The sequence below is a fragment of the Pelobates fuscus genome, chromosome 11, assembly GCF_036172605.1.
Source record: "Pelobates fuscus isolate aPelFus1 chromosome 11, aPelFus1.pri, whole genome shotgun sequence".
In the NCBI taxonomy this organism is placed as follows: domain Eukaryota; kingdom Metazoa; phylum Chordata; class Amphibia; order Anura; family Pelobatidae; genus Pelobates; species Pelobates fuscus.
Window position 1 is genome coordinate 105,167,515 of NC_086327.1, and position 26,652 is coordinate 105,194,166.

Below are 26,652 nucleotides of genomic sequence, written 5' to 3' on the forward strand. Positions count from 1 at the left end.
CTGGAATGGGTTTCAAGACCATTGCCAAGCAGCTTGGTGAGAAGGTAACAGATGGTGAGATTATTTGCAAATGGAAGAAACACAAAATATCTGTCAGTCTCCGTCAGTCTGATGCTCCATGCAAGATCTCACCTTGTGGAGTTTCAATGATCATGAGAATGCCCAGCCCAGAACTACATGGGAGGATCTTGTTAAGGATCTTAAGGCAGCTTGGACCATAGTCACCAAGAAAACAATTGGTAACACACTATGCAGTGAAGGACTGAAATCCTGCAGCACCTGCAACGTCCATGTACATGTACATGTACATGTACAGGCCCGTCTGAAGTTTGCCAATGAACATCTGAATGATTCAGTGGAGAACTGGGTGAAAGTGTTGTGGTCAGTTGAGACCAAAATCGGGCTCTGTGACAGGTTTGGAGGAGGAGGAATGCTGCCTATGACCCCAAGAACACATTCCCACCATCAAACATGGAGGTGGAAACATTTTGCTTTGGGGGTGTTTTTCTGCTAAGGGGACAGGACAACTGCACCATATAAAAGGGACAATGGACGGGGCCATGTACTGTCAAATCTTGAGTGAGAACCTTCTTCCCTTAGCCAGGGCATTGAAAATAGGTAATGGATGGTTATTCCAGCATGACAATGACCCAAAGCACACAGCCAAGGCAACAAAGGAGTGGCTCAAGAAAAAGCACATAAAGGTCCTGGGGTGTCCTAGCCAGTCTCCAGACCTTAATCTCATAGAAAATCTGTGGAGAGAGCAGAAGGCTTGAGTTGCCAAACGTCATCCTCAAAACCTTAATGACTTGGAGAAGATATGCAAAGAGGAGTGGGACAAAATCCCTCCTGAGATGTGTGTAAACCTGGTGGTCAGCTACAAGAAATGTCTGACCTTTGTGATGGCCAACAAGGGTTTTGCCACCAAGTACCAAGTCAAAAGGGGTCAAATACTTATTTCACTCATTGACATGCAAATCAATTTATAACTTTATCGACGTGCGTTTTTCTGGATTTTTGTTTTGTTATTCTTACTCTCACTGTTAAAATACACCTACCATTAAAATTATAGACTGATCATTTCTTTGTCAATGGGCAAACATTCAAAATCAGCAGGGAATCAAATACTTTTTTCCTTCACTGTACAAAAGATGAGCTAGTGACTTTATTTTTTGCCAATCAGCATGGCTAAAAGCTTACAGCAAGCATGGGGTTGACTGACATGAGATAACACATGCAAAAGTTATTAGCTCACATTGAATTGGCTAAAAACCCAAAGTTTGATGTATACATCTAATGGAGTATAGTGTGATGGCAGCAAAGTTATTATACATCAGAGAGTTTTTCTTATCTGGAATGAGTCGCAGGAGTGGTGTTGAGTAAAAGTGAATCATTTAATTAAAGTGGAGTTAAAAGGTTTTAAACTTTTCTTATCTCCATCACTTCACTGGTATTTCCGTGAAAACACCACCTAACATTGACCTGGTGATGAGTAATCCCAAGATCCTGGTCATACGACCTCTGGTCTACCTGACAAGCTTCCCAATAAATAAAAGAATGCCCAAGGATCCAAAAATATAGAGAATATCTAGCAATAAAGAAATCAACCGAACATTAACCATACCCAGGCACCTATTAAAGGCCGAACATAAAATCGAAAACCTGCTCATTCTCACCGACCCAGCAGCCAAATGTAAGAGTCTGACAGACCTAACCTGCTTGCCTGCAGAGTCACACCAATGCGGAATGAATGAGTTGAATAACCACTCTCATTTTTTTATTTTTGTTTGGGAGTCCACTCCTAACAAGCGCAATACAGTATAATCCACTCCTAACGGTCACAACACGAACATAAACATTCTAGTGAATTGATAATAACCCATATGCATGCACTGGAACGTATCTCCAACCCTAATCACTGTACCACTACCCGATTGATCAGTATTAGATCGCCAAATTAGAAATTTCACTTTTGAAACTAAAGAACCTCCTTCCTAAAAAGGGGTGACTGAGCTCTAGAACTCCACCAATCTGCCGACGCATAGAGTTGCATAAAAACACACAGAAAAGGCTACCCGAAACAGAATTGCCTCCAATGGGAAAACAAATAGCAGGCAGGATCCCACCTATGTCTACCAGAAAGTGCATAAATACAGGATGCCTAACGATCGCCACCAGTTTACGTCTCCAACAGTGCAATACCCGCTGAACCACAAATGCTTTAGTCACATCTTCCCCTCACATGAAGTGCATTAAGACTGAAAGAGCTGACATACCCTGTTCCACTGACACGGATATCCCTCGATGCCGCAAGTCAGAAAGAAAGGCTAAGTGGATAACAACCTACATTCTGAAGAAGACCAACCAAATTGATCCCACACCGTCAAGTATGCTGCTGTCCAAGACTTAGGAGACAGGGATCTCTCAATCAAGTCAGTCAAGTTTCCAAAACTGAGGTTCCAGAAGAATTCAGTGCCCTCCACAAGCTTCTGCCTCTGGAGTCACCTCCTGAAATTCATCAATACACTAAGGTTTTTTTGCATGGAAAATAACCTACTTCTTTGCCAAAGCTGAGACCCAGAGCTTGGCCAATAATACAATCGGGAATAGCACCAAAAAGGAATCTGACCACACCAAAATCATAGCCCTCAGAAAAAAGCACCAAAACCAACTGAGTTGCAGCCTCCGTAAACAGCTCAAAGGCCAAGTTAGACACTGTTTTTACTGCGCCAAAATGTCTGACCATTGTAACCCACGAGGAACAAAACTCCAAACGGCAAGTAAAGTTAAAAGGTAGATGAATACCAACCACAATTGACAACCTGAAGCTTAGTCTGTATCTAAATCCCCAGGAAGAAAAATCATACTAGTTGGAACCCCAAAATCCGCCACAACCCTATGAAAGTGAAACAACAAGTCCATGCAAACCTGAGAACCTGACTAGTGCAGAAAGAGATGGACAAACCACTACACTGTGATGAATTAGAAAACCGACAAACAAGAAGTCGTTGAGATAGTGAAGGAGGGAAGAACAGCCCGACACCCACGCCATGATCCATTCCAACAAGGAACTGAAAAACGTAAAATATAAAAACAAGAAGTCAAACAACCCATGAGAAGGCGCATGTTGAAGAAAAATCACCCTGAAACTGACACCCCAACAGATGAAAACAATCTGGGTGACCTGGCAGCACCACTGCCAGGCTCCCTCAGCATTGTTCACCAGTAGTCTGGTAATTTTTCCCAGAATTCCATGCTTTCAACTGTAAAACCAAGTGTATCCTTTTGGTTGCTATGCCAACTCCTCAGGGCAGCAGTCATGCTCCCCCCCTCCCTATTCGCTCCAGGGGTTGGCCTTTAAATTTCATCTGCCATTTGAGTGCCCAGTCCTCCAGTCTATCTAAATCCCTCTGCAGCAAAGTAATATCTTGCTCACATTGTATTATTTTACAACGTTTTGTGTCATCTGCAAACACTGAAACATGACTTTCAATGCTGTCTTCAAGATCATTTATAAACATGTTAAATAGAAGGGGTCCCAGAACAGACCCCTGAGGGACACCACTTGCCACCTCTGTCCAGCTTGAGAATTTACCATTAATGACAACTCTGTTTTTAAGCCAATGTTCTACCCAAGAACAAGCATTTTCATCTAGACCGATTTCCTTGAGTTTGAACACTAATCTATTGTGTGGAACTTTATCAAATGCCATGGCAAAATCCAAATAGATCACATCCACTGCAACACCCAGATCTATACTTCTACTTACTTCTTCGTAGAACGCAATCAAGTTAGTTTGACATGACCTGTGCTTCATAAAACTGTGCTGATTTTTGCTGATAACCATGTTCTTCTCAAGGAATTCTTGAATATTATCCCTTAATAACCTTTCAAATATTTTACCAGCCGCAGAAGTTAAGCTCACAGGTCTATAATTTCCAGGCAAGGATTTTGAACCCTTTTTGAATATAGGAACCACATCTGCCTTCCTTCAATCCTCCGGAACACTTCCTGAAAGAAAGGAATCTTGAAAGATTAAAAACAAAAGAGGTTCACTTATTTCTACACTTAGTTCCTTAAGTACACGTGGGTAGATACCGTCAGGCCCTGGAGCTTTGTTTATATTAACTTTCTTTAGTTGCTGCAGCACCTTGTCTTGAGTTAACCAATTACAATTATTCTGACAGTTTTTAGTAGCAATCATTTGCACATCTATTGCCATGGGTTCTTCCTTAATATATACAGAGGAGAAATAGATAATTATTTAAAATTCCTGCATTTTCCTGGTCTTCATTAACTAACACCCCCGTTTCAGTTTTTAGTGTACCTACACTTTCAATTTTGGGTTTTTTAGAATTTATGTACTTAATTGCTTTGGGGTTGGTTTTGCTCTCTTTAGCTATCATTCTTTCATTTTGAAGTTTAGCAAGTCTAATTGCCTTTTTGCACACATTATTTGCTTCCTTATATCTTTTATAAGATGCATCTGATTTGTCCGATTTAAATGTTTTAAATGCCCTTTTCTTATTTGTAATCTTTTGTTTTACTTCTCTACTAAGCCACATTGGTTTCAATTTGTTTCTTTTATATTTATTTCCCAATGGTACATACTGAGAAATGTACCTTTCTAATACTGAAACTCCCCCCCCCCCGCGCGCCACCCTCACCCAACCCTTCCCGCCTTCTAAATACACACACATTCACAGACAGATACGCATACACTAGCTAAAAAAAAAACACACACTCACTAGCAGACACACACACACTAACACTTTTTTTAACCTCCCCCCCCCAGCCTCCTTACCTTTGGGAATGCTGGGCTGGGGGGGGGGGGGGGGGGGGGGGAGTCTCTTTCTCCCTGGTGGTCCAGTGGCTGCTGGGCTGGTTGGACGGCTGGCGAGGGAGAGCTCCCGCGGAGCTGAGCTGTCTGCTCAGCTCCCTCACGCGCCGCAGTGTGAGGCTGGGAGTCGGAATATGACGTCATATTCCGGCTCCCAGCCTCACTCTGCGGCGCGCGAGGTAGCTGAGCAGACAGCTCAGAGGAAGTGCTCCCTCGCCAGCCGCCTACCCGCCCATGCCCCGCGACCGCCCAGCAGCCCGCCGGCATGTCGGTTAGCCGCAAGGCTAACAAGGCATTTGCCCTGGGCATTTGGGGCCGGCATTTTTTGCCCCTCCCTGGAAAATGCCGCCCAAGGCAAATGCCTTGTTTGCCTCGCGGCTAAAACGTCCCTGTCTCCACCCCCCTTATCCTGTGCTAAAGCCCATCTCCTTTCTGTCCTATCTCCATTTTGTAGATTGCTATGACCCTCCCCCCCTACTACTAGTTTAAAATCTCCAACCTTCTAGCCATCCTATCCCCCAGCACTGCAGAACCTCTCCCGTTTAGGTGCAATCCATCACTACTATAAAGGTTGTACCCAATCGCAAAGTCGGCCCAGTGCTCTAAAAACCCAAAACCCTCCTTCCTGCACCAAGACTTAAACCACGCATTGACCTCTCTAATCTCCCGCTGCCTTTCCACTGTAGCGTGTGGCACAGGTAATATCTCAGAGAATACCACCTTTGAGGTCCTTTCCTTAAGTTTGCTACCTAATTCCCTGAAATCATTCTTTAGGACCTTCCATCTTCCTCTTACTTTGTCATTGGTACCAACATGGACCATGACCGCTGGGTCATCCCCAGCCCCTCCCAATAATCCATCCACTCTGTCAGCAACATGCCGGATCCGAGCACCCGGGAGACAGCAAACTGTCCGGTTGAGCCGATCAGAGCGGCAGATTGCCCTATCTGCTCTCCTAATGATAGAGTCCCCTACCGCCACAACCTGTCTTGCCTTCCTTACATTTTGATCCCCACCCATACTAGGGGGGCTGTTAAAAGTAACAGCTTCCTCTAATACAGCTACTCCTGAGCTGATGCTCCCAACATCTTCCCTCAAACGGGCAAATCTGCTAGGTTGCACCAAATCAGGACTAGCTAGCCCTTTCCTCTTCCCTCCCCCCCTGCATGCCTGTTCCCCATCTGTCTTATCTCCTCCCTCTCCACTACCTGTCCCCACTAAACTCTGCTCAGTGAGCAGCAGACTCCTCTCAAGATTGTCAATCTCCCTCAAAGTTGCGATTTGCTTCTCGAGATCTCCAATCTGAGCTTCCAGAGAAGCCACTCGCACACAACCGTCAGAGGTATGGACCCTGGACGGGTACATCCAGGCATCCATACATGCAACAAGATGTGCATTGAGTCAAACCAGCAATCTTTCTAACACTCACTTCCCCAGATACAGAAAAATAAAACAATTACCTTATTAGCTTGCTAGTTTTAACTCCTGGTTTTCTAACTCCTACTTGAACGAGTCTGCTTTCAAGTAATGTGAGCAAGCTCAGTGAGTTAGGGGTGTGCCTTTATGGGGATACAAATCCCACACAGGTGAAATTAATGAACACTCCCCCAAACAATCAAGCAGCAGCACAAAAGAGGGGGAAAAAAACAGAACACAGAAAAAAAAAAACAAAAAAAAAATTAAAATTAAAAAATTAAAAAACACAACTTTTTTTTTTTTTTTTTTTTAAACTTGACCAATTTTACAGATTAAACAAAAATAAAATACAAACCACTCCCCACAGTATACAAACCACTCCAAGCAACTCTTGGTTTTCTAACTCCTACTTGAAAGAGTCTACTTAATAGAGTCAAGTAATGTGAGCATGTGTTCATGTATTCATACGTATGTATGTATAAAGTGTATATATACACACGTTTGTATATGTGAATAGGTGAATGTGTACATATACATATATATGGGTCTATGTATGTGTAGGCACATTGGTATATGTGTAGGTACAGGTATTGGTGCTTGTTTGTGGATGTATGTGTAGGTGTGCATGTACATATATTTGTGCATTTGGCTGTATTTATATGTATATTGTTTATGTTCTTGTGTATACTTGTACATATGCACTACTTGTGTATATGTATACCCATTGTACAGCGCTGCGGAATCTGGTGGTGCTATATAAATAATAATAATAATAATAATATGTACATGAGTGTGTACGTGTGTCTGCTGATATAGGCCTTCATGCATATCCTGTAACTCTCAAATGGGAATTCATGTATTCTTTATATTAATACTCCCTCCTTCTAGCACCATCTTCTGCATTGTTTGCTTGTTTTTTTTCTCTCTCTACCCCTCACTCTGATCTTTACGACCCTCTGCAAGAATGGTGTCTATGTTCTATCAAACCGGTCTTATCTGCACTCATGTCGCTTTAACCCCTGTATCACAACTCAACTTTGAATTCTATGTGTTGTCTTGCTCAGAAATGCTTCAGGCTTGAGAAAGGGAGGTTCTCCTGAAAGCCTGTCATTAAAAAATTCTGTTAGTCCAATAAAAAAGGTGATAGATATACACACACATATATATACACAAAAGGAATACCGGCACTCCAAGTTTTTTTTTCAAATTAATCTTCTTTTTTATTCCAAAGTTAGTCAACGTTTCAGCTCCTCTGTGGAGCTTTCATCAGGACACAAATAGTGAATGGCTTATATAGGGAACAATAATAAGGTAAGTACTCACTTGTCCAGCTGCTGCTCGTTCCGTTGATTGCCCGGCGTGTCCAGGTCGCTTCCGCGCATGTGCAATGACTTCCGGATTGGATCACGTCACCTAACATTCAGAGGAGACTGTCAAGATTGGTCGGCCGTGTCACGTTACTGGGGCAACCATGGGTTTACTACCTGACTGGTTGCTCCTGCGTGTACAGGCGCCATCGAGGATCAACCTTCACCGAAATCATCAGTCTCCTCCTCTGTTACCACGCGTTGTCATAGCAACTGGAACGCGCCCAAGTAGCCAAACTTTAAAAAGAGCATCAGGAAAGAGACACACAGGAGGATAATAAAAAGGAAATATACAGTATCATCCTATCAGAATAAACATAACATCATAATAATTAGAACATGTGCACGTAAATATATTATATAATGTGCAAAGTGTATTCAAGAAAAAACAGGCGTCAGATTACATTAAGTGACCCATGAGTAAATGTGCAAAAAAACATGATAACATGTCAATTTACACAGTGTTAAATAATGATTATGAAAACAATTAAAAATAGAACAATTAATCTCATAAAGAGATCCACTCATTTACTGTGCAAAAGGGTGATATTCAATAAACGTTCAGTAAATTTAAAATAGTATTTATGACTTAAAAAGAAAAGTATATGCTTTGCAATGTGTCATCCAATAGGGATGTGAAAATGTCATTATAAAGTGCAGAAAGTATTATAGTGCATATGTGCAGAGTATCCTAATTTACAATGTATTTTAAACTTAAAATGATGCATTCTAAAGCAATATGCGGATGTTCTAAAAACATTCATTACACGATAATCATGGTCCTAGATACTTATATTAATTAATTTGAGTGCGGTATTCATATCGATTTGTTTTTGACATTATGAGGTTGTTTTGGGGTTAACCTCGAATACCTGCACCTAATGACGTGATTGAGTGCCGGCACACATTGTAATTTTTCTAGATACTTATATCTCTCCAATGGTTCTTAGGACGTACTCAGGGCCGGACTGGGAAGAAAATTCGGCCCGGGCATTTTTTTATTACAGCGGCCCACTAAAAAGGGGGCGGGGCCAGATAGGGTGTGTTTTGTCATCACCAATGACAAGCATGCCCCATCATAAAGTGAGCATGTTGGTTCAATGCTCTTCCAGGGTAGACCATGCGCAGAGCTCTGCTGAAGAGCTCTGGCATGAGAAAAAGACCCTGTATTTGTTCTGCACAGCGCAAGCAAATTTAATAACATGCTTGCACTGTGTTTGCTTGAAATTTGTCTCTGGTGTCTCCATAGTTGGGATACCAGGAGACAAAAATGCTAGGAAAGCATATTGTGCAGTGTGTGTGAGGGTGTGTGTAAGGGGTGTAGTGTGTGTGCGAGAGGAGTGCAGTGTGTGTGTGTGAGAGTGATGGGTGCTGTGTCTGCATGAGGGTGCTATGTGGGTAAGGGTGTTGTGTGTGTGATCGGTGCAGTGTGTGTGTGCTGTGTGTGAGCGGGTTTTGTGTTTTCATTAGGGTGCTATGTGCGTGTGAGGGTGCTGTGAGTGTCAGGGGTGCAGTGCGTGTCAGGGGTGCAGTGTGTGTGTGTGTGTGTGTGTGCTGTGAGTGTCAGGGGTGCAGTGTGTGTGTGTGAGTGGTGTGAGTGTCACGGGTGCAGTGTGTGTGTGTGCTGTGAGTGTCAGGGGTGCAGTGTGTGTGTGTGAGTGGTGTGAGTGTCAGGGGTGCAGTGTGTGTGTGTGTGTGTGCCGTGAGTGTCAGGGGTTCAGTGTGTGTGTGTGCTGTGAGTGTCAGGGGTGCAGTGTGTGTGTGTGTGTGTGTGCTGTGAGTGTCAGGGGTTCAGTGTGTGTGTGCTGTAAGTGTAAGTGGTGCAGTGTGTGTGTGCTGTGAGTGTTAGGGGTGCAGTGTTTGTGTGTGTGCTAGGGGTGCAGTGTGTGTGCGTGTGCTGTGAGTGTCAGGGGTGCAGTGTGTGTGTGTGTGTGCTGTGAGTGTTAGGGGTGCAGTGTGCGTGTGTGTGTGTGTTGTGAGTGTTAGGGGTGCAGTGTGTGTGTGTGTGTGCTGTGAGTGTTAGGGGTGCAGTGTGTGTGTGTGTGTGCTGTGAGTGTTAGGGGTGCAGTGTGTGTGTAGTGTGAGTGTTTTTTCATCCATGTTTATTGAAGGCACAGTAATCCAATATGATGTCTGCTGTTTTCTTCAACCATGGGTTGTAAAATGGCCTAGTTTTCTACATTTATTTTATTTAATTAACAAATATGTTACCTTTAATTGTATCTTTGTGTACACTGATAGACATTCACTGGCTTCTTTATAAAGTACGCTTGTTTCATAAAAAAAATTAATATTGCTTTAATGTAAAGGATGCAGACCAGTTTAAGAAGTTTAGCTGCCGATTGAGTTACACTGGTCTAAATGCTGGCAAAGATTAATGAGGCTTTTGGATTTAGTTTATTGCATATCCTCATACAGTCCAAAGATTGGTGTGCAATAAACAAGCATCCACTGAGTGTCAGCTCGGGGTAAGTGCACTTTTTAATGAGAGAGGAGAATGGCCAGTCTTGTTCATTATATCAATTTACAGATATTTATCAAACAGCATTTGATAGTATACAAATGGACTTTTCTGAGTGCACATTGATATTTGAAGCAGATAGGGGTGCAGTGTGAGTGTCAGGGATGCTGTGAGTGTGTTTGTGTTAGGGGTCTGTGAGGCTGCTGTAACCGTATGATTATTTCCCCCCTCTCTGCTTACCTTATGCCTGGGAGGGGGGATCCTGTTGCTGGCATCCATCCCTGGTGGTCTTAGTGGTGAGTGAACTCTAGCCCTGTGGGGCTAGAGTTCACTCTCGCGAGACCCGGAGCGTTGCCATGGCAACGCTCCGAATCTCGCGAGAGGAACCCGGCGGAGCTGCAAGTTAGAGCTCCGCCGGGTTCCTCTGCTGGCAGGCTGGCTCCCTCCCTCCCTCTCTCCCCCGCCGGCGGCCGGAATATCCTGCATGTGGGCCGGTGAGGGAGATCTTTGATCTCCCCACCGGCCCGCCAGGGACTACTGCAGGGCCGGCGCTCGGATAGAGCTGGCCCTGCAAAGACCGGCAGGGGAGATCTTGTGATCTCCCTGCCGGCCTCGGCCCATGGCCACCGCAGCCCACCAGGCCAGTCCGGGCCTGGACGTACTTACAGCCACATAGTATATGTAAAAATTTTAAAAATAAAATAAAACACCAATTTACAGTACTTATAATACTACATTCAACATAATAGTCTGAAGCTCTAGTATATTATATTAGTATAGAGTATATAGTATAGTATATTATATTTAAATACAACCATACACATATACAGACACACACTAAATTCATGGGAATCATCTGTATTTACAACCATTTCTTTCCTATAGTGACTATATTCATTTCCACCATCCGACCTTTGGAAACTGTTTCACACTAAATAGTCAAGGAGAGAATAGGAAGTGGACTTCAGCACTGCCCGGCAAGCAGTATGGTAAGGAGAAATTCACAAGGGGTTAATAATGAATGCATTGGAAGTTTAATATGTGATAAATTATTTGGCAAATCCATTTTGTACATGTCTTATTACTGATGTGGTCAGCCACCAAGACTTCAAGAACAAGATGCTGGACCCCAACCAATTTACCAATATCTATATAATGTACCATCCATATTCTTAGCACATTAACGGAAACTTCCCTCTGCTCCAATTCATATTTCACTTTCTATACTCTACAGTTATTTTTCTTTTATTGTTTCTTCATTTCATTTCCCACTCCCATTTTCACCCCCTCCTCCAATTCTGTTTGGTGGATATTTTCAAAAACAGTGGTTTCTCTTAATCTCTTGCTTGCAGGACTCTCCTTAATAGTGAAGACAGAACAGAACGATAACATGCCTCTCCTGTCAACGGCGGCAGGAGCCAGAATTATGGTCCATGACCCCTTGCAACCACCTTTGTTGGAACATGAAGGATTCGATATCTGGCCAGGCACAGAGACCTCAATCAGCATTGCACTGGTTTGTTCCACTAGCAGATTTCTTTTGAAGACATTGTGTACATTGTTAGCCCTTGCACAGATCCACACCACAACATAATTCAAGTTCACACCCGAACAGACGTTAGCATGCATGCAATTTTATTAAACTTGTGTGGAAGTCACACAGAAAACTCGAAGTACAAAGGTAACAGGTGTACCCAGTTTCTACTGGCAAATTCCACGGGTGCAGAGCTAAATATTCAGATATAGCAACAATTTGTCATGGGGAACCTTTGAGAAAATATTTCCAGTCTAGCCATAGACACAATTGACGTGGTGTTTTGTATTTAGGTAGGCAGAAGACAGATATTGACAGACAGAATAAGAGGCAAATCATCGACAGATAGATTTTTAGATACCTATTGAGATAGATAGTTTGAGCAGGGTTCTCTTCAACCTATCGTTCCTGTAAGTTTTAGTTTTTTTTTTGTAGTTGTCCTATTTATAAGACAGATGATTTTAGTAAGTACATGGCAAACTCAAGTTGCGTAACTTGAGCACACCTCAAAGGCACGTCATTCCAGAAGGATAATAGCTGTACCTAATTTTTCAATGATTTAATCACAGCTCAGAAACACACCCCAGATTTATTCAAGGACATTGAAGATCATCCTCACTTCCAAGCAAGTTCTGCAGGATTCAGGGCTGGAGATGAGCAGCCCAGATTACTAGACTTGCTTTTCTTAGCCAACCAGATCTCCCTGCTTTGATGCTACTTATATTTTGTTTTGATCATTGTAATGCAATCTTTGCATTTAAAGTATTTCAAGACAGATGTGCAATGCAAAATCGGAACATGTTGGCTGACACCAACATGTTCAGATTCAGCAGAGCTTTTTGCCAGAATAGTTAAAGGGACACTATGGTCACCTAAACAACTTTAGCTTAATGAAGCAGTTTTGGTGTATAGAACATGCCCCTGCAGCCTCACTGCTCAATCCTCTGCCATTAAGGAGTTAAATCCCTTTGTTTATGAACCCTAGTCACACCTCCCTGCATGTGACTTGCACAGCCTTCCATAAACACTTCCTGTAAAGAGAGCCCTATTTAGGCTTTCTTTATTGCAAGTTCTGTGTAAGATTTTCTTATCCTGTGATATGTTAATAGCTTGCTAGACCCTGCAAGAGCCTCCTGTATGTGATTAAAGTTCAATTTAGAGATTGAGATACAATTATTTGAGGTAAATTACATCTGTTTTTTTTCATGCAGGCTCTGTCCATCATAGCCAGGGGAGGTGGCTAGGGCTGCATAAACAGATACAAAGTGATTTAACTCCTATATGACAGTGAATTGAGCAGTGAAATTGCAGGGGAATGATCTATACACTAAAACTGCTTTATTTAGCTAAAGTAATTTAGGTGACTATAGTGTTCCTTTAATTTGTGTTTTAATAGCACTGTAGGCTATTGCTATTGACAGCACACAGGTTTATTACCTGCAAGACAGCCATCACATCTATTACTTTTTTTATGTACACGATGACATACAAAATACTGCACAGTAAATTTCAAACCAGCTTAAATAACATTATATATCCATATTGATATCCATAAAAAAACATACCTATTACGTATTTACATGTGCATTTATAAAGTCAATGTTCAGTAAATAGAAAATTCAAGGAAGCTGAATTAAATCTACTAACTATTACCACTATTTTTTAATCCAGGATGAGGTGACTCGGTTGGATGGCGTGTATAGTGACTGTACTACTGATGGAAGTGAAGTGGGCTTTAATATCTTGTACAACACATCATACACAATGCAGGTGAGTTATCCCATCAGCTGGGAGAAGCCTTTGTGATGTGTATGAATAATATATTACTTGTTCCCACATTCGGTTCTTTGATATTTTCCTGTATATGCTGGCTTGGTTTATTTTCCATGCTTTTCTTATTTAAGAGGTGTCTATGATTTAATATCTAATGATGCCAGTTGGTGCATCTGCTGGCTTCCACCGATATGTTTGATGGTAATTTTTTACCAGAACATGACAATAACAATGTTTAAACTAAATGTGCTTACAAATTTGCTGGGTCTAAAATCTGGGGTTACTTAATACTTAAAAGGACACTATAGTCACCAGAACAACTACAGCTTATTGAATTTGTTCTGGTGAATAGAATCATTACCTTTAGGCTTTTTGCTGTAAACACTGTCTTTTCAGAGAAAATGCAGTGTTTACATTACAGCCTAGGGATAACTTTACTGGCCACTCCTTAGATGGCTGTTAGAGATCCTTCCTGGGTTATGGCTGCTAAAATGCATCCAAACATTCAGTATCTCCTCCCTCTGCATGCAGACACTGAATTTTCCTCATAGAGATTTATTGATTCAATTCATCTCTATGAGGAGATGCTGATTGGCCAGGGCTGTGTTTGAATCATGCTGGCTCATGCTGGCCCCTGATCTGTCTCCCTGTCAGTCTCAGCCAATCCTATGGGGAAGCATTGTGATGGGATCAGGCTACCACTTCTGATGATGTCAACAGACTGCTTGTTTTTCTAACAGCATGCAGAGTTACAGCTTCAAGCTTGAATACAGTAAGATTTTTAATATATTTATGGAGGCATGAGGGGACCAGGGGGGCTACATGTTTGTGTTCCTGACCCTATAGTGATCTTTTAATGAGAGTTTGCTGCACTGTATCCCATATCCCAACTCAAACTGCATCTTTTAAAATTATTTTCATAGTTGAGATTTTGGTAGGATAAAGAATTCTCAGTCTGGCATAAATACAGATGAACAGAAGAGGATCAGGATTGGGTCACTTAAAGGGACTCTCCAGGCAGAGTATTTTACTCACCTCGTTCGCCGGGAGCCTCGTGAAGCCGCACCCCCTATTTCATCAAAATGACGAAATAGGCGGGCGCGAGCAGGGAGCAATCAGACGCTTCCATTTGGAAGCGTCATTGCTCCCTTGTGCGCATGCGCGGCTTCGCCACACATGCGCACATACTTGTCAGTCTCTGCTGCTTACACTCTGCCTCTAAGGTGTGGTTCCCGCGCTCTGCTCCCTCTCCCTCTCTATGGTCTCCGCTCACTGGCGCCACCGTGTGGTGCAGAGCTCAGAACAGCCGAGTTGCCGGAAACAACAAAAATCATCAGGGGAATTCTGATAGAGAGGTGAGACTATTCCTCACAGCTGTCAGAACTTCCCTGATAATAAAAACACCCACGCTGGCTGGCTCAGCCCGGCCATATAACTTTGTTTTAAATTGGGGGGGCACAGCCTGACCTAGGGGGGCAATGGCCCCCTATGCCCCCCCCCCCCCCCTAGCGACGCCACTGCCCCTGTGCCTTATATTATGCAATATCAAACAGGAGGTATTTCAAGACATCATAGAAGCTGTTAAAGCTCAGATCCTCTGGACAATTCCCAGAATGAATACTCTGAGAAATCCTTGGAGATGGATACATTCAGAAATATGGTATCATCTTCGGATCAGGATATTCAGCCCATTTCAGTACATCCAGAATCTGTTCAAGTAGACCAAATGATTTCCAGAGTATGCAGGTCCTTATGTCTGAAAGAATCTTCTCAGTTGGAGTCTTCTACCTCTAGCCTTTCTTTCGGATGTCAGAAAGAACAGAGCATCTTTTCAAGTTCCCAGTACCATTAAGATCCTTATTATGGAGGAATGATTCTACACTAAAGTTTTCAACACAAGGGAGTATCTTGCGTCTTCATCCATTGTACCTGGGACTCTGCTCCTAAGTGGCAGATGAAGTACTTAGACTGGCTAAATGTTCAACTCTGCCTCTTCAACAATGTGGGATCTCTCTGAGACTCCATGGAGCACAGATGGTCTTGATCCTCTCTAATAACCTATGTCGCAGCTGGCACATGCTTTCATCCTGCTGAAAACTCTTACCTCAATCTCTAAGGATCTAAGATTGGTATGGATAGATAATCTTCCTTTTGTCTGTTGACATTACAAGTCATTAAGCTGGAAATAGCCTTCAGCTAAGAAGCTTCCATAAGTTGTGTTAAACCAGAACTATGACTTTCTCTTTGTCTACTAGTCGGGCTCTTTGGCTCAGTACCTGGTCCGTTTATGCATCCTCCGAGATGAATGGATCAAGAGAATGGCAGAGGAAAGCTTGTCTACTGCAAGATCTAGGGTTTAGGAGAACATTTCGATCCAAAGCCTCACATTCCCTTCCTTCCTGGACCCAGGTATTTCACACCTGGAAGAGCGTATTGACGATCTCAACCTTGAGAAGTGGTTATTCTTCTACCAGTGGAAGAGAAGAGGTAAAAAAGAGATGCATTGTAAATTTCAAATGCCGCTAGAACACAAAGATTCTGTTTCTAACAGGTGGATGGTAGGCATGTGCACGGGAAAAAATTTCCGTTCGGTTCGGCATTTTGCCACTTTGGAACTTCGCCACTTCGGAACTTCGCCACTTCGGACACTTTGACAACTTCGGCAACTTCGGAATTTCGGAACTTGTCTTGCAGCCGCTTGGTAGATAACTCCATAATTCCCACGGTATTAGGGAGTTATCTACCAAAAGGCTGAAAGATCTAAATTGGTCTTTCAGCCACATTTACTAATACTAAGTAAAAATTACTTAGTATTAGTAAATTATGCCCCGACTCACTATATCGCGAGTAGGGGCATGTCTAGTAAACAGTAAGCAGCCTGTGGTTACTTAATCCACCAATCAGAGTTATGAGTCAAATTACACAGCGTGGGAAAATTCCAAAGAACTTTCCCACGCTGTGTAAAATGACACAGAGCACTCTGATTGGTGGATTTCAAACCAACCAATCAGAGTGCTGTGACAGGTAAATGTAGAGACTTACCTGTCAGTCTCTTCATTTACCTGTCAGAGCACTCTGATTGGATGGCTTAAACCCACCAATCAAAGTGCTCTGAGCCTAATTGCGGGGCAAGGCTGTATAAGCCTTCCCCCGCCCTGCAGAGCTCAGTCTGCGCGGAGCCCTCCATGGGTGAAGTTGGATTAATTTTTTTGCGCTCGTTTTTTTTTTTTTTTTATTGCGTGGGTTAATATGGCTTTTTATTTGCCCTTTTTTGGGGCTGATAAAAGAAGATTTTAGAAGAAAGAAAACATAAAATGGTAAGTTTTATTTTAACTTTTTTACAGGTACTTAGTTAAATGTCCCCCCTCATTATTTTTAGGGTGTGGGGGGTAGATAGGGGTTAATTTTTGGGGGAAGGGGGTGACTAGGGGTTTGGGGTCCCCTAGTCACCTGCGGGAGGGGGGGGTTATTTTTTTTTATTTAGGGCCCCCACCTGACGCTCGGGGTGGGGGTCAGGGGGGAGGAAATTAGGTCCCCCCCTAATTAATATTTAGGGCCCCCACCCACCGCTCAGGGGATGGGGCCAGGGGGAGGACATTAGGTCCTCCCCCCTCATTCTAATTTAGGGCCCCACCCACTGCTCAGCTGTAAGTAAGAAACATTAGACACCATGTCAGAACTCTCTGTACATTTTTGTAGCCTATGGCAGTCTAGGCCATGTATTGATCCCTACTACCTAAAATGCATAGCAATACTACACATGGCCAATCAATGCGATTTCCCTATATCTCTACAGCACAGGCACACCAACCTCATCTTTAAGGGGACTCAACTCCCACTAGATACCACCAACTACCACGACTTGCCACCATACCTCAGGCCCCCTTTTCTTTGAATGCCTACCCTAAATCAATGGTACCTATGCCACTGAAGACTCCACTGGCCATGCGGAAACTACTCTTCTAATAAGTTAACGGTTTGTTTCTATATCACACTTGACTATTACCATATAAAATGTGCGGTTATTATAACGGCCATATTGTTATTATGTTATATTGCCATTGGGCTTGTTCTGGCTACCATGGCTATATACGCTGGATGTTAAGCTCGCAAAAACAAAAATAAAAAATTATAAATAAAAATAAAAAATTGTATACAGTGTAACATTCTTATTCTTCCACTGGGTAAGTATATTAGTAGTTAGGCAAAACTGTGCTTCGGAACTTCGACACTTCGGAAATTCGGTAATTTCGGAACTTCGGAACCTCTGTAATTTGGCACTTCGGCTATTCGGACATTCGGAAGTACCCGAATGTCCGAATTGCCCGAAATTTGTCCTAATACATATTCGGCCCGAAACGAATTGTACATGTCTAGTGGATGGAGATCCATTCAAGTTCATGAATCCTGTAAACATTCTTCATCATAAAGGCAGTATTCGTAGTACATTGGATGATTTCTACGGATTTGCAGGATGCTTATTCCCATGTACCCATTGCCCCACATCTAGGACTTAGCCAAATCACCTCAGAGGTACATGTCTTAGCACTCTCTGATCTCTCTTTTTGTGAAGGGCTTTTGATATTGAGGTATCTAAATATCTGTCTGCTGTATTTATATAATCCCTCAGTTAACCATTGCTCCTATGGATATCTTACCCCTTTATAATATTAAGTTAGCTCTATCTATCTATGAAATTAGCATTGGGCAGAAGGATATCATATATTCAAGCACTATTTGGCATAAAATCCTTTACTGTCTTTCCTAATATAGAATAATCCTCAATCTGTTCCTGACTTTAGTCATAAAGTGACTTATTCTCTCCATATTAATGAAAAAAATATTCTTCCAGCTCTAAAAGCCTATTGATTGGAAAGAAGGTCCACCATAATGAAACTTTCTTCTCTTGTCCTAGATAGATGTCTTAAGGTCTAAGGGTAGTGGATGCATGGAATAGCCTTCCAGCTGAAGTGGTAGAGGTTAACACAGTAAAGGAGTTTAAGCATGCGTGGGATAGGCATAAGGCTATCCTAACTATAAGATAATGCCAGGGACTAATGAAAGTATTTAGAAAACTGGGCAGACTAGATGGGCCGAATGGTTCTTATCTGCCGTCACATTCTATGTTTCTATGTTTCTATTTCTATAGATTCACTATCTGGCTTTCTACTGATAGTCTATTTATCTTTACTAATGCACCAGGAGTGGTCTTCATGCCTCTATGTAAGCCATCAGCAGAGGGATAGTCTTGGCTATGTTCAAGCTACTATGCCATAGGGGATACAGTACCCGAAGGTCTGTTAGCTTTCCACTAGAGCCGTTTCTCCCTCTTGAGCAACAGTGGCCAATTTTCCCCTGTAACGTATAGGCTAAATGCTTGCTTGGTCAACAACCAATACTTTTCTCAGACATTTTCTTTTGTACATTTGAGTAGGTCAATTTGGTAATGTGGCAATAGCGGGCAATCCGTTTTTAATTTCCAATGTCCTTATGAGGTGTGTGTGCTTTCACTTTGCATTTATATTTTTTGCATATTTCTTTCCCTCCCTTGGTTATTGCTTGGTTATTACCCATTGTTGTACTGCCATTGATATGGCCAGGAACAAGGACAATTTATTTATTTTCAATATTTACACACATTAGTGTAAAAAAAATCATTTTATTTGCAGGAATAAGTATTTAATTCTTTTTGCAGAAATTTAAACAGGATATTTATAGTATACATTTTGACACGTTTCACAATGACAATTTTAAAGTCTATCAAAAGACCAAGGCTACTTGAAGTGTATTCTGTGTTTTGTTATATTTTAGACAAAATTATCTGTTTTTTAAGGTGATATGATAAAAAAGAGAAAAAAATGCATGTCGTCTAGTTGTTTTTAGATATTTTTGCAATAATTCTAGTGAGATGCTAAAGGTCTCCCAGTTTTGGTGGGAAAAAAAATCTGCATATCCCTTCTCCTCAGTATACACTTAGATTTGTAACTGCAGCACAATAATATTAAATCTCTTCATTTAAAAGCCATGCTTCTGTCTTTCTCCCGCTTTAGGCTTGCCTGCATTCTTGCTTCCAATACAAGATGATTGAATTTTGCGGATGTGGTTATTACTTTTTTCCTATTGCCCCTGGTGCGGAATACTGCAACTATAACAAGTACCCAGGATGGGGTAAGAGTAAAGACTTTGAATTTCTCTAATACATAGTCTCCAAAAGAAACCAAATAAGCTCTTTAATTTATGTTTCGCTACAGATGCTATGCTGACCTTAAAGGAGCACTGAAGTGCCAGGAAAACAAACTCGTTTTCCTGGCACTATAGGGTTATTAGGTCCCCTTTCCCTCATGGTCACTCTCCTGCTGGGCTGAAGGGGTTAAAACACCTTCAGCCACTTACCTTAATCCAGGGCGGGGCTCCCTCGGCGCTGGTGACCTCTCCTCCCCCTGCCGACGTCAGCTCCGAATGCGCATGCGCAGCCAGATGCGAATGGCAAATTGTGTGTTTCATCTCTTTCATTCTTCCTTTGCTAGAGTTGCTTAGCTGAGGATACGCTTGTTTTCTTATGTTGCAGGGCACTGTTTCTACAGACTGTACGACAGACTGCTAAATCACTCACTCGGTTGTTTTACTGCGTGCCCAAAGCAATGCAAGTAAGTAAACATATTTTATTGATAATGGAATGTTCTAACCATAGGCGTGAGCATGGGGTGTACCGGGTGTGCCTGGGTACACCCTAATCTCTCTCACCGGCCCACAGGCAGGGAGGGAGGCAGGAGAGGACCCAGGGAGCTCTAGCCAGCAGCTCCACCGGGTTCCTCTCGCGAGGTCGGAGCGTTGCCGTGGCAACGCTCAGGTCTCGCGAGAGTGAGCTCTAGCCCCGCAGAGAGTGAGCTCTAGCCCCGCAGGTCTCGCGAGAGTGAGCTCTAGCCCCCGTTCACTCACCACTGGACCACCAGGGATGTCAGCAGCACGGTCCCCCCTCTGAAGCAAAAGGTAAGAAGGGAGGGGGCTATTAACTAAACGGTCCCCCCATACAATACACACAAAAAGCACACACATACATACATCACCCTTACACATACACACACACAGCACCCTCACACACACAGCACCCTTAGACATACACACACTAACAGCACCCTCACACATACATCACCCTTACACACACAGCACCCTTACACATACATATACAGCACACTCACACACAGCACCCTCACACACAGGACCCTTACACATGCACACACACACAGCACCCTTACACATACAGAACCCATACACATACATCAACCTTACACACATAGCACCTTTACACATACACATAAAGCACCTTCACACATATACACACACACACACACACAGCACCCTTACACATACACAGTGCCCTTACACACACACCACCCTCACAAACACACACACACAGCACCCTGACACACATAGCACCCTTACACACACACACACACACTAACAGCACCCTCACACACACACAGTGCCCTCACACACAGCACCCTTACACACACACTAACAGCACCCTCACATTCACACAGCACCCTTACACACACACACTACCCTCACAAACACACACCGCACCCTTACACTCACACAGCACCCTCACACACACACAGCACCCAGACACAGCACTCTCACACACACACACACAGCAGTGTTTGTGCTTTAGGGTGCACACCCTTATGCAATATGAAACCAATAGTACGATTACGATTGTTATTTTCAGGACTATAGGGTTCCTTTAAAACGTTTTTAACAAACATTTTACAAATACATGTAACAAGTTAACAAAAAACTAAAAACAATATTTGCAAAAAGCCACTTACAAAGACCTTAATTTAATAAACTTTCTAAATGATTCAACACTGTTGAATTATTGGAAAAGTTTACTAAATCGAGGTTAAAGTCAGCGAATAGCAGATGGGAATCAATGCGTATCATGAGTGATTCCTCAAAATCCATACTTCCTCTGGTTGTTTAACTAAAAACAGGAGGAACTGCATTACCATCCTCCTAGCACCATAACCGCTACAATAAATTGTAGGCTTATTACAGAAATAATAATTTATGGCACATTTATATAAATGCCGACTACTAACCGGCTTTTCTGTGTCCAAACAGGGAAACTATATATCACCTGTCAGCAGGAACTGCTAGGTGGCCATCTCCTAACTCCAAGGTATGTTCCGTTTCCACCAAACTTTAAATTAGATAGAATTTGTCACCTTTAAGTTGTTTGTCCATACTGTGGTTTTCTGATTTTTTTTTATTTTTTATCATTGCTTGTAGCTATTTTAGTTATTGATTAGGATTTTTTTTTTTTTTTTTTTTACCGGATCATCTTCCTTTCTGTGTGTTTGTAGCAAATGCTTTATGAACACACTCCCATCTGTCCTGAGACCACCTATTTTTAGCACATTTCCATCTCAGAGGTACTGGCAGCCATCGAAAAGTCAGAATAAGAAATGGGAAGAATGATCATGCAAAGATCAAGCACAAACTGTAGAATTTTTCAGATCTCAGAATATCGTGGTTTTTTTTCCCCACAAAAGGTTTTATTTTTTATACTCGGATTAAAGTAACGCTCCTGTAGCAGTTATGGAGTCAGGACTGCCCTGGCAGCCCCATTGTAAATAGTCAAACTGTTTTAGAATGGTTTGACTTCTTGCCTGGGGAGTTCACTGCCTGCCTTTTCTTTGCAGCTATGAGAACCAAAAACTTTTGCTTAGGAGCTTCTGTTAGCACTTCTGAGCTAAGCCCTGCAGTGCTGATCTATCTCATTGGCTGAGAGAGTTTTCCGCTACAGAAGATACAAAGATCCAGCCCAGGTAAAAGGTTTAACCATTCTATAATGGTTTAAGTACTTACAATGGAGGTCTGTGCAAGGACAGCCATGGCACCATAACAACCAAAGGGCTCTTCAGTGTTTATAGTGCTTGGTGTATTCTTCTAATAACACCAACACCCATTTCCAAAATCGAAATAAAATTTAAATCTCAGTGCAAGGGATCATTACCCTGATCAGAGGAGCACGCATAGACTACAGTGGAGTTAGTGTGTGTAATGATGTAAATGTTATAAGCAATTCTGGTATAAATTGTTGCAGTATGTGCTGACACGAACTGAGGGTTGTTGTGAGCCTATAATTTTGATTCAGTAAATGTCGTTATGAGGAATGGTAGTTTTGTGTTTATTACAAATTAGATTGTCTTGGAACCCTAAGTGCAACAATTCGTTAGAAAATTGGTTATTGTTTACATGCGCACTCTGATACTCTGTTTGTTTTGTAGAACTGGGTTATTCCATTACTATCCTGGCAAGAAAAGTACAACATCACCAGTAACAAGTAAGTTAAATTATAACAAAATGTCACCATCCACTTCCACCACTACTTTGTCTTATGTATTTTTCCTACACTTGACCAGCTTGACAGAAGGTAGAACTACCTTTTCTCAAGCCTTGTCAAGCCCTCAGCTGTCACTAGTGTTGCTGTTTCTAAGGAGGGTTCGCAAGATCCTCCATACACATTAGAGCTGTACTCTCGCCCATTTACCTTTACAGTAATTTATATTAATTGGATTTAAAAAAAAAAGTTCAAAAAATTCTCCAACTAGTTTTTTTTATACATTAATTCCAATTGGAAGTGTATTCTATGTAATGTACGTGCTCATGACAACTATTGTTTTAGTGATTTTCCTTTTGTTTTTGTTTTTCTCCTTATAGTAGTGATATCTCAAAAATTAGCTTATACTTTAAAGAACAGAGCCTTCGGTCATTTGACGATGTGCCGGCAATGCCAGTAAGTCATTAAAGGGATAGTATACAAGTTCAAATTTTATGTTTTTTTTTTTTTTTTAGATGTGTCCCTTGTACCATATCATGCACAAAGGGACTTACTGTCATCAGATGTATTCTGAAATTATTTATGTGCATAGTCCAATCAACAGTTTCTCTGCTTTGAAATCTCTTTGTATAATGGATAAGTAAACCTTATAATGAACGACTGATTAAAAGCTGCAACATATAGACTAGACCCCTGTGTATCTCAACCCCACTTACATTGTCTCAAAGCTTACGCTATGCACGTCTCTACCCTTTTTCCATGTCTCTTAAAGGGACGCTATGGACTCCTAAAGCACTTTGAGATGCTTTATTTGTGGTGTGTCCTCTTTTTCATTTGACTAAAAGTACCGATGTCAATAGAAACTGGCACTTTTATTGTTTAACATTGTTACCCCCTCAATCAGATAATCATTACTGTTACTTCCTGGTTTGCTTAGTTCAGTGTAGCTAAACTGAGAAGGCAGCAATTGCCCAGAAGACCTGCCTTCTAATTGACTTCTTACAGAGCTGCATTGGGAAGTGTAATTAGAATAATAAAAAAAAAAAACACTGGAAGGGTTTTTCACTAAAGTGAGATATGTTAGGAATTCAAAGTGAATTCACAGTCAATTTAAACTTCGAGATTAAAATAGCAAGTCTTGAAACATTCTCCAAAGTCAGCTATGCTTCTAACTTGGTCACGTTAAATACTCTTTGAATTAAATAATCTTTGAATCCTAAAAATTGAATGCAATGTGCCACCTGAATATTTCATAGACAGACACCTGTAAAAAGAGCGCCACTTTTTGTGTGTTTAATTTTTCTGCTCCCATTATCACATACAATGTACGATTGGCTCAGCTTTATTAAGAATAAGAAGGAGTTAATGGTTTTCTTTTTGTTTACATTAATATTATTATTTTATTATTTATATAGCGCCAGCAAATTCCGATGTCCAGAGTACAGGGTCTATAACGCCAGCTTCGACTACGCATGTAGTATTTTTTTGCTTCATACTACTACAGAGTGTAAAGAAAGAAAAAAAAAATCACTTTAAGTAAATATCCATTGTTATTCACTGAAGTTGTAATGTTTGTGAACTTTAAGCCGCACAGGTGAATTTTGCATACTTTGCATGTTGCCCAGGTTAATAGGATATTTACTTTAAGTGCTTTTTTAATTATTTCTTTATACTCTGTAGTAGTATGAAGGAAAAAAATACTACATGCGTAGTCATAGCTGGCGTTATAGACCCAGTAATCTGGGCTCTTAATCTTATAAATAACAAGTTGAGACGTGGCTTTATCAAAATTCTATTATTGTGTTATTAGTAATAAAGAGATATATTTATTAATTTAGGCTTTCCTTGATGTGTATTAATTTATGTATTTCTGCCACAGTTGACTTTGCTCCTTTCCAACATGGGAAGCCAATGGAGTTTATGGTTTGGTTCTTCAGTACTGTCTGTAGTTGAGATGGCAGAATTAGTTTTTGATATTGCAGTCATGTCCGGAATCATCGCCTACAAGTGGCAAAAAATGAAGAAGGCAGCTAAAGTCGAAGAAAAGTGATGTTAAAGAAGCAAAAAAAAAAAAAAAAAAAATCAGCATTACCAAAACTGATAAAAGAATGGACATATCTCGATGGGCGACAACAGCATACCATTGGAAAGCAATCTAGACAAATAAACTGATAATTATACTGTAAGGGAAATAGGTACAACACTGTTGAAGAATGGGTATTATAATGTTATAATTGCTGATAGCTCAAAATAAATTAACTCAAAAAGATGCTATCTAAAATTAACTACGTACGTATATATTACAGATCCAAATCCAGAAAATCTGGTGTATAGGACTGTTACTCTACGTTTATATTTTTTTCCTTTTTTATTTCAATACCAAATATGTACTATGTTTTAGATAGTGCTAAGTGATACCAAGCTTGCACTAACTTTTGTGAACAAGTAAGCAAGGTGCTAGTCCCAAGTGTCCAACTTTTTGGCATCTAGAAGATTATCAGCGCAAAGTTTCATGAGCTGAAGAAGGATGCTTAGAAGTACAATAGAAGCAGAGCCTGAAAAATTAAAGTTTTATGAAGGATAGAGACAACTCTGGTTCTTTGATTTGGGAAAGAAAAATGCAATGAAGGGCGATTCTGCCAAAGAGGAACATTTTAAATGTGATTATAAACACTCTACAGTTCAGAAGTCCACCAGAGCAAATGTTGTTGCTGTTTTATAATGTATGGTGCATTACGTCAATAAACCTTACATTCACTTACTTTGTTCAGCGTGTTCAGTGTAAGGGTCCTTGTATATAAGATTATATGGACCAACTGTATGCAGTGACATTGAATAAGTACTGTTAGTGAACTGATTTGATCTTCATTTGTCACGTTATCTAAAGATCAGACGCTGAAGGTACTTGTTATCTCTCTGTTCTTGGCATGATTCAGACACTTATAAAAATGTTTTTAGAACTGTGACAACATCTGCGTGGCCACTTTCCCACCGCAAACCAGAATAAACTAGCCAACAGACATCTGCTTAAATCCGAATATATTTCTAAGGATGTTTTTTTTTACAGAGTTAAAAGTTAACCAGCTTGCTTTATCTGAACGTTTTCCCAGACTTTAATGAGTTCCGTAAAACACACAACTAAAGAGGCATCAACACGCATTACGTGAACTTTCATTTCTTATAGCTGAATATTTTGATGTTTTATCAAACTAAAGCATTAACTCTTCACTCACTATTATATATGTGGCTTTTATTTAACTACAGATATGTATTATGGCTCCATAGTTGAGGAGCAAAATATACCATTTTTGTTTTTTGTTGTTTTTTGTTGTTTTTTCAAATGGAATTTTTACTGTCTTGTTTTGTATTAAATTATTTTAATTAAGGTTAACCTAGCTTACCAACTGTGATATTATGACTTATGATACTGTTTATTTATAGAACTTTTTTATAGAACCATATCTATGGCGCTACAAACAATATATTTCTGAGTTCTGATATTGTCTATAGATGTGTGTAAGGCAGATTCACATTTTTTTTTTTTTAAATTCTTTATTTTTGTGTGCATAAAGAATGTAGCCCATGGAACAGCGCAGTCAGGGGAGTGGGCCTTGACAGAGCCAGGAGTAGGCAGGGGAGTAACCAGTTAAAGGGGTGTGGTTATTGGTAAATGGGGGTTGGACTATAGGAGTATATTAAGCGGCCATTTTATGACTAAGGGACATTTTAACTAAACTGACACTTACCTGGTAATTGTTTTTGGCAGGTCTGTGTTGGTTTTTTCTTTTGTCTTGCAGATCATGGCATCAATGGAAGAAATCCTGGAGGGAGTGAGAGCTGCTGTGCGGGATAGAGGATTGGCCTGGCTTCACGAGCAACTGGGGGCTCAGGGTCCCCCCCCTACAACCCCTGCG

At 41.2% G+C, this 26,652-nt stretch overlaps 1 protein-coding gene across 1 annotated transcript in view; it reads left to right on the forward strand.

Moving 5' to 3' along the window:
- Window positions 1-24,807, forward strand: part of SCNN1D (sodium channel epithelial 1 subunit delta) — a 45,099-nt gene extending 20,292 nt beyond the window's left edge. The window contains exons 5-13 of the mRNA XM_063437209.1: window positions 10,971-11,074; window positions 11,438-11,601; window positions 13,291-13,389; window positions 19,443-19,560; window positions 19,961-20,039; window positions 21,517-21,574; window positions 22,686-22,741; window positions 23,119-23,194; window positions 24,618-24,807. Coding sequence (XP_063293279.1) covers window positions 10,971-11,074; window positions 11,438-11,601; window positions 13,291-13,389; window positions 19,443-19,560; window positions 19,961-20,039; window positions 21,517-21,574; window positions 22,686-22,741; window positions 23,119-23,194; window positions 24,618-24,788 — 925 coding nt within the window. The 3' untranslated portion in view covers window positions 24,789-24,807. The remainder of the gene's footprint in view (window positions 1-10,970; window positions 11,075-11,437; window positions 11,602-13,290; window positions 13,390-19,442; window positions 19,561-19,960; window positions 20,040-21,516; window positions 21,575-22,685; window positions 22,742-23,118; window positions 23,195-24,617) is intronic.
- Window positions 24,808-26,652: the final 1,845 nt, after the last annotated feature.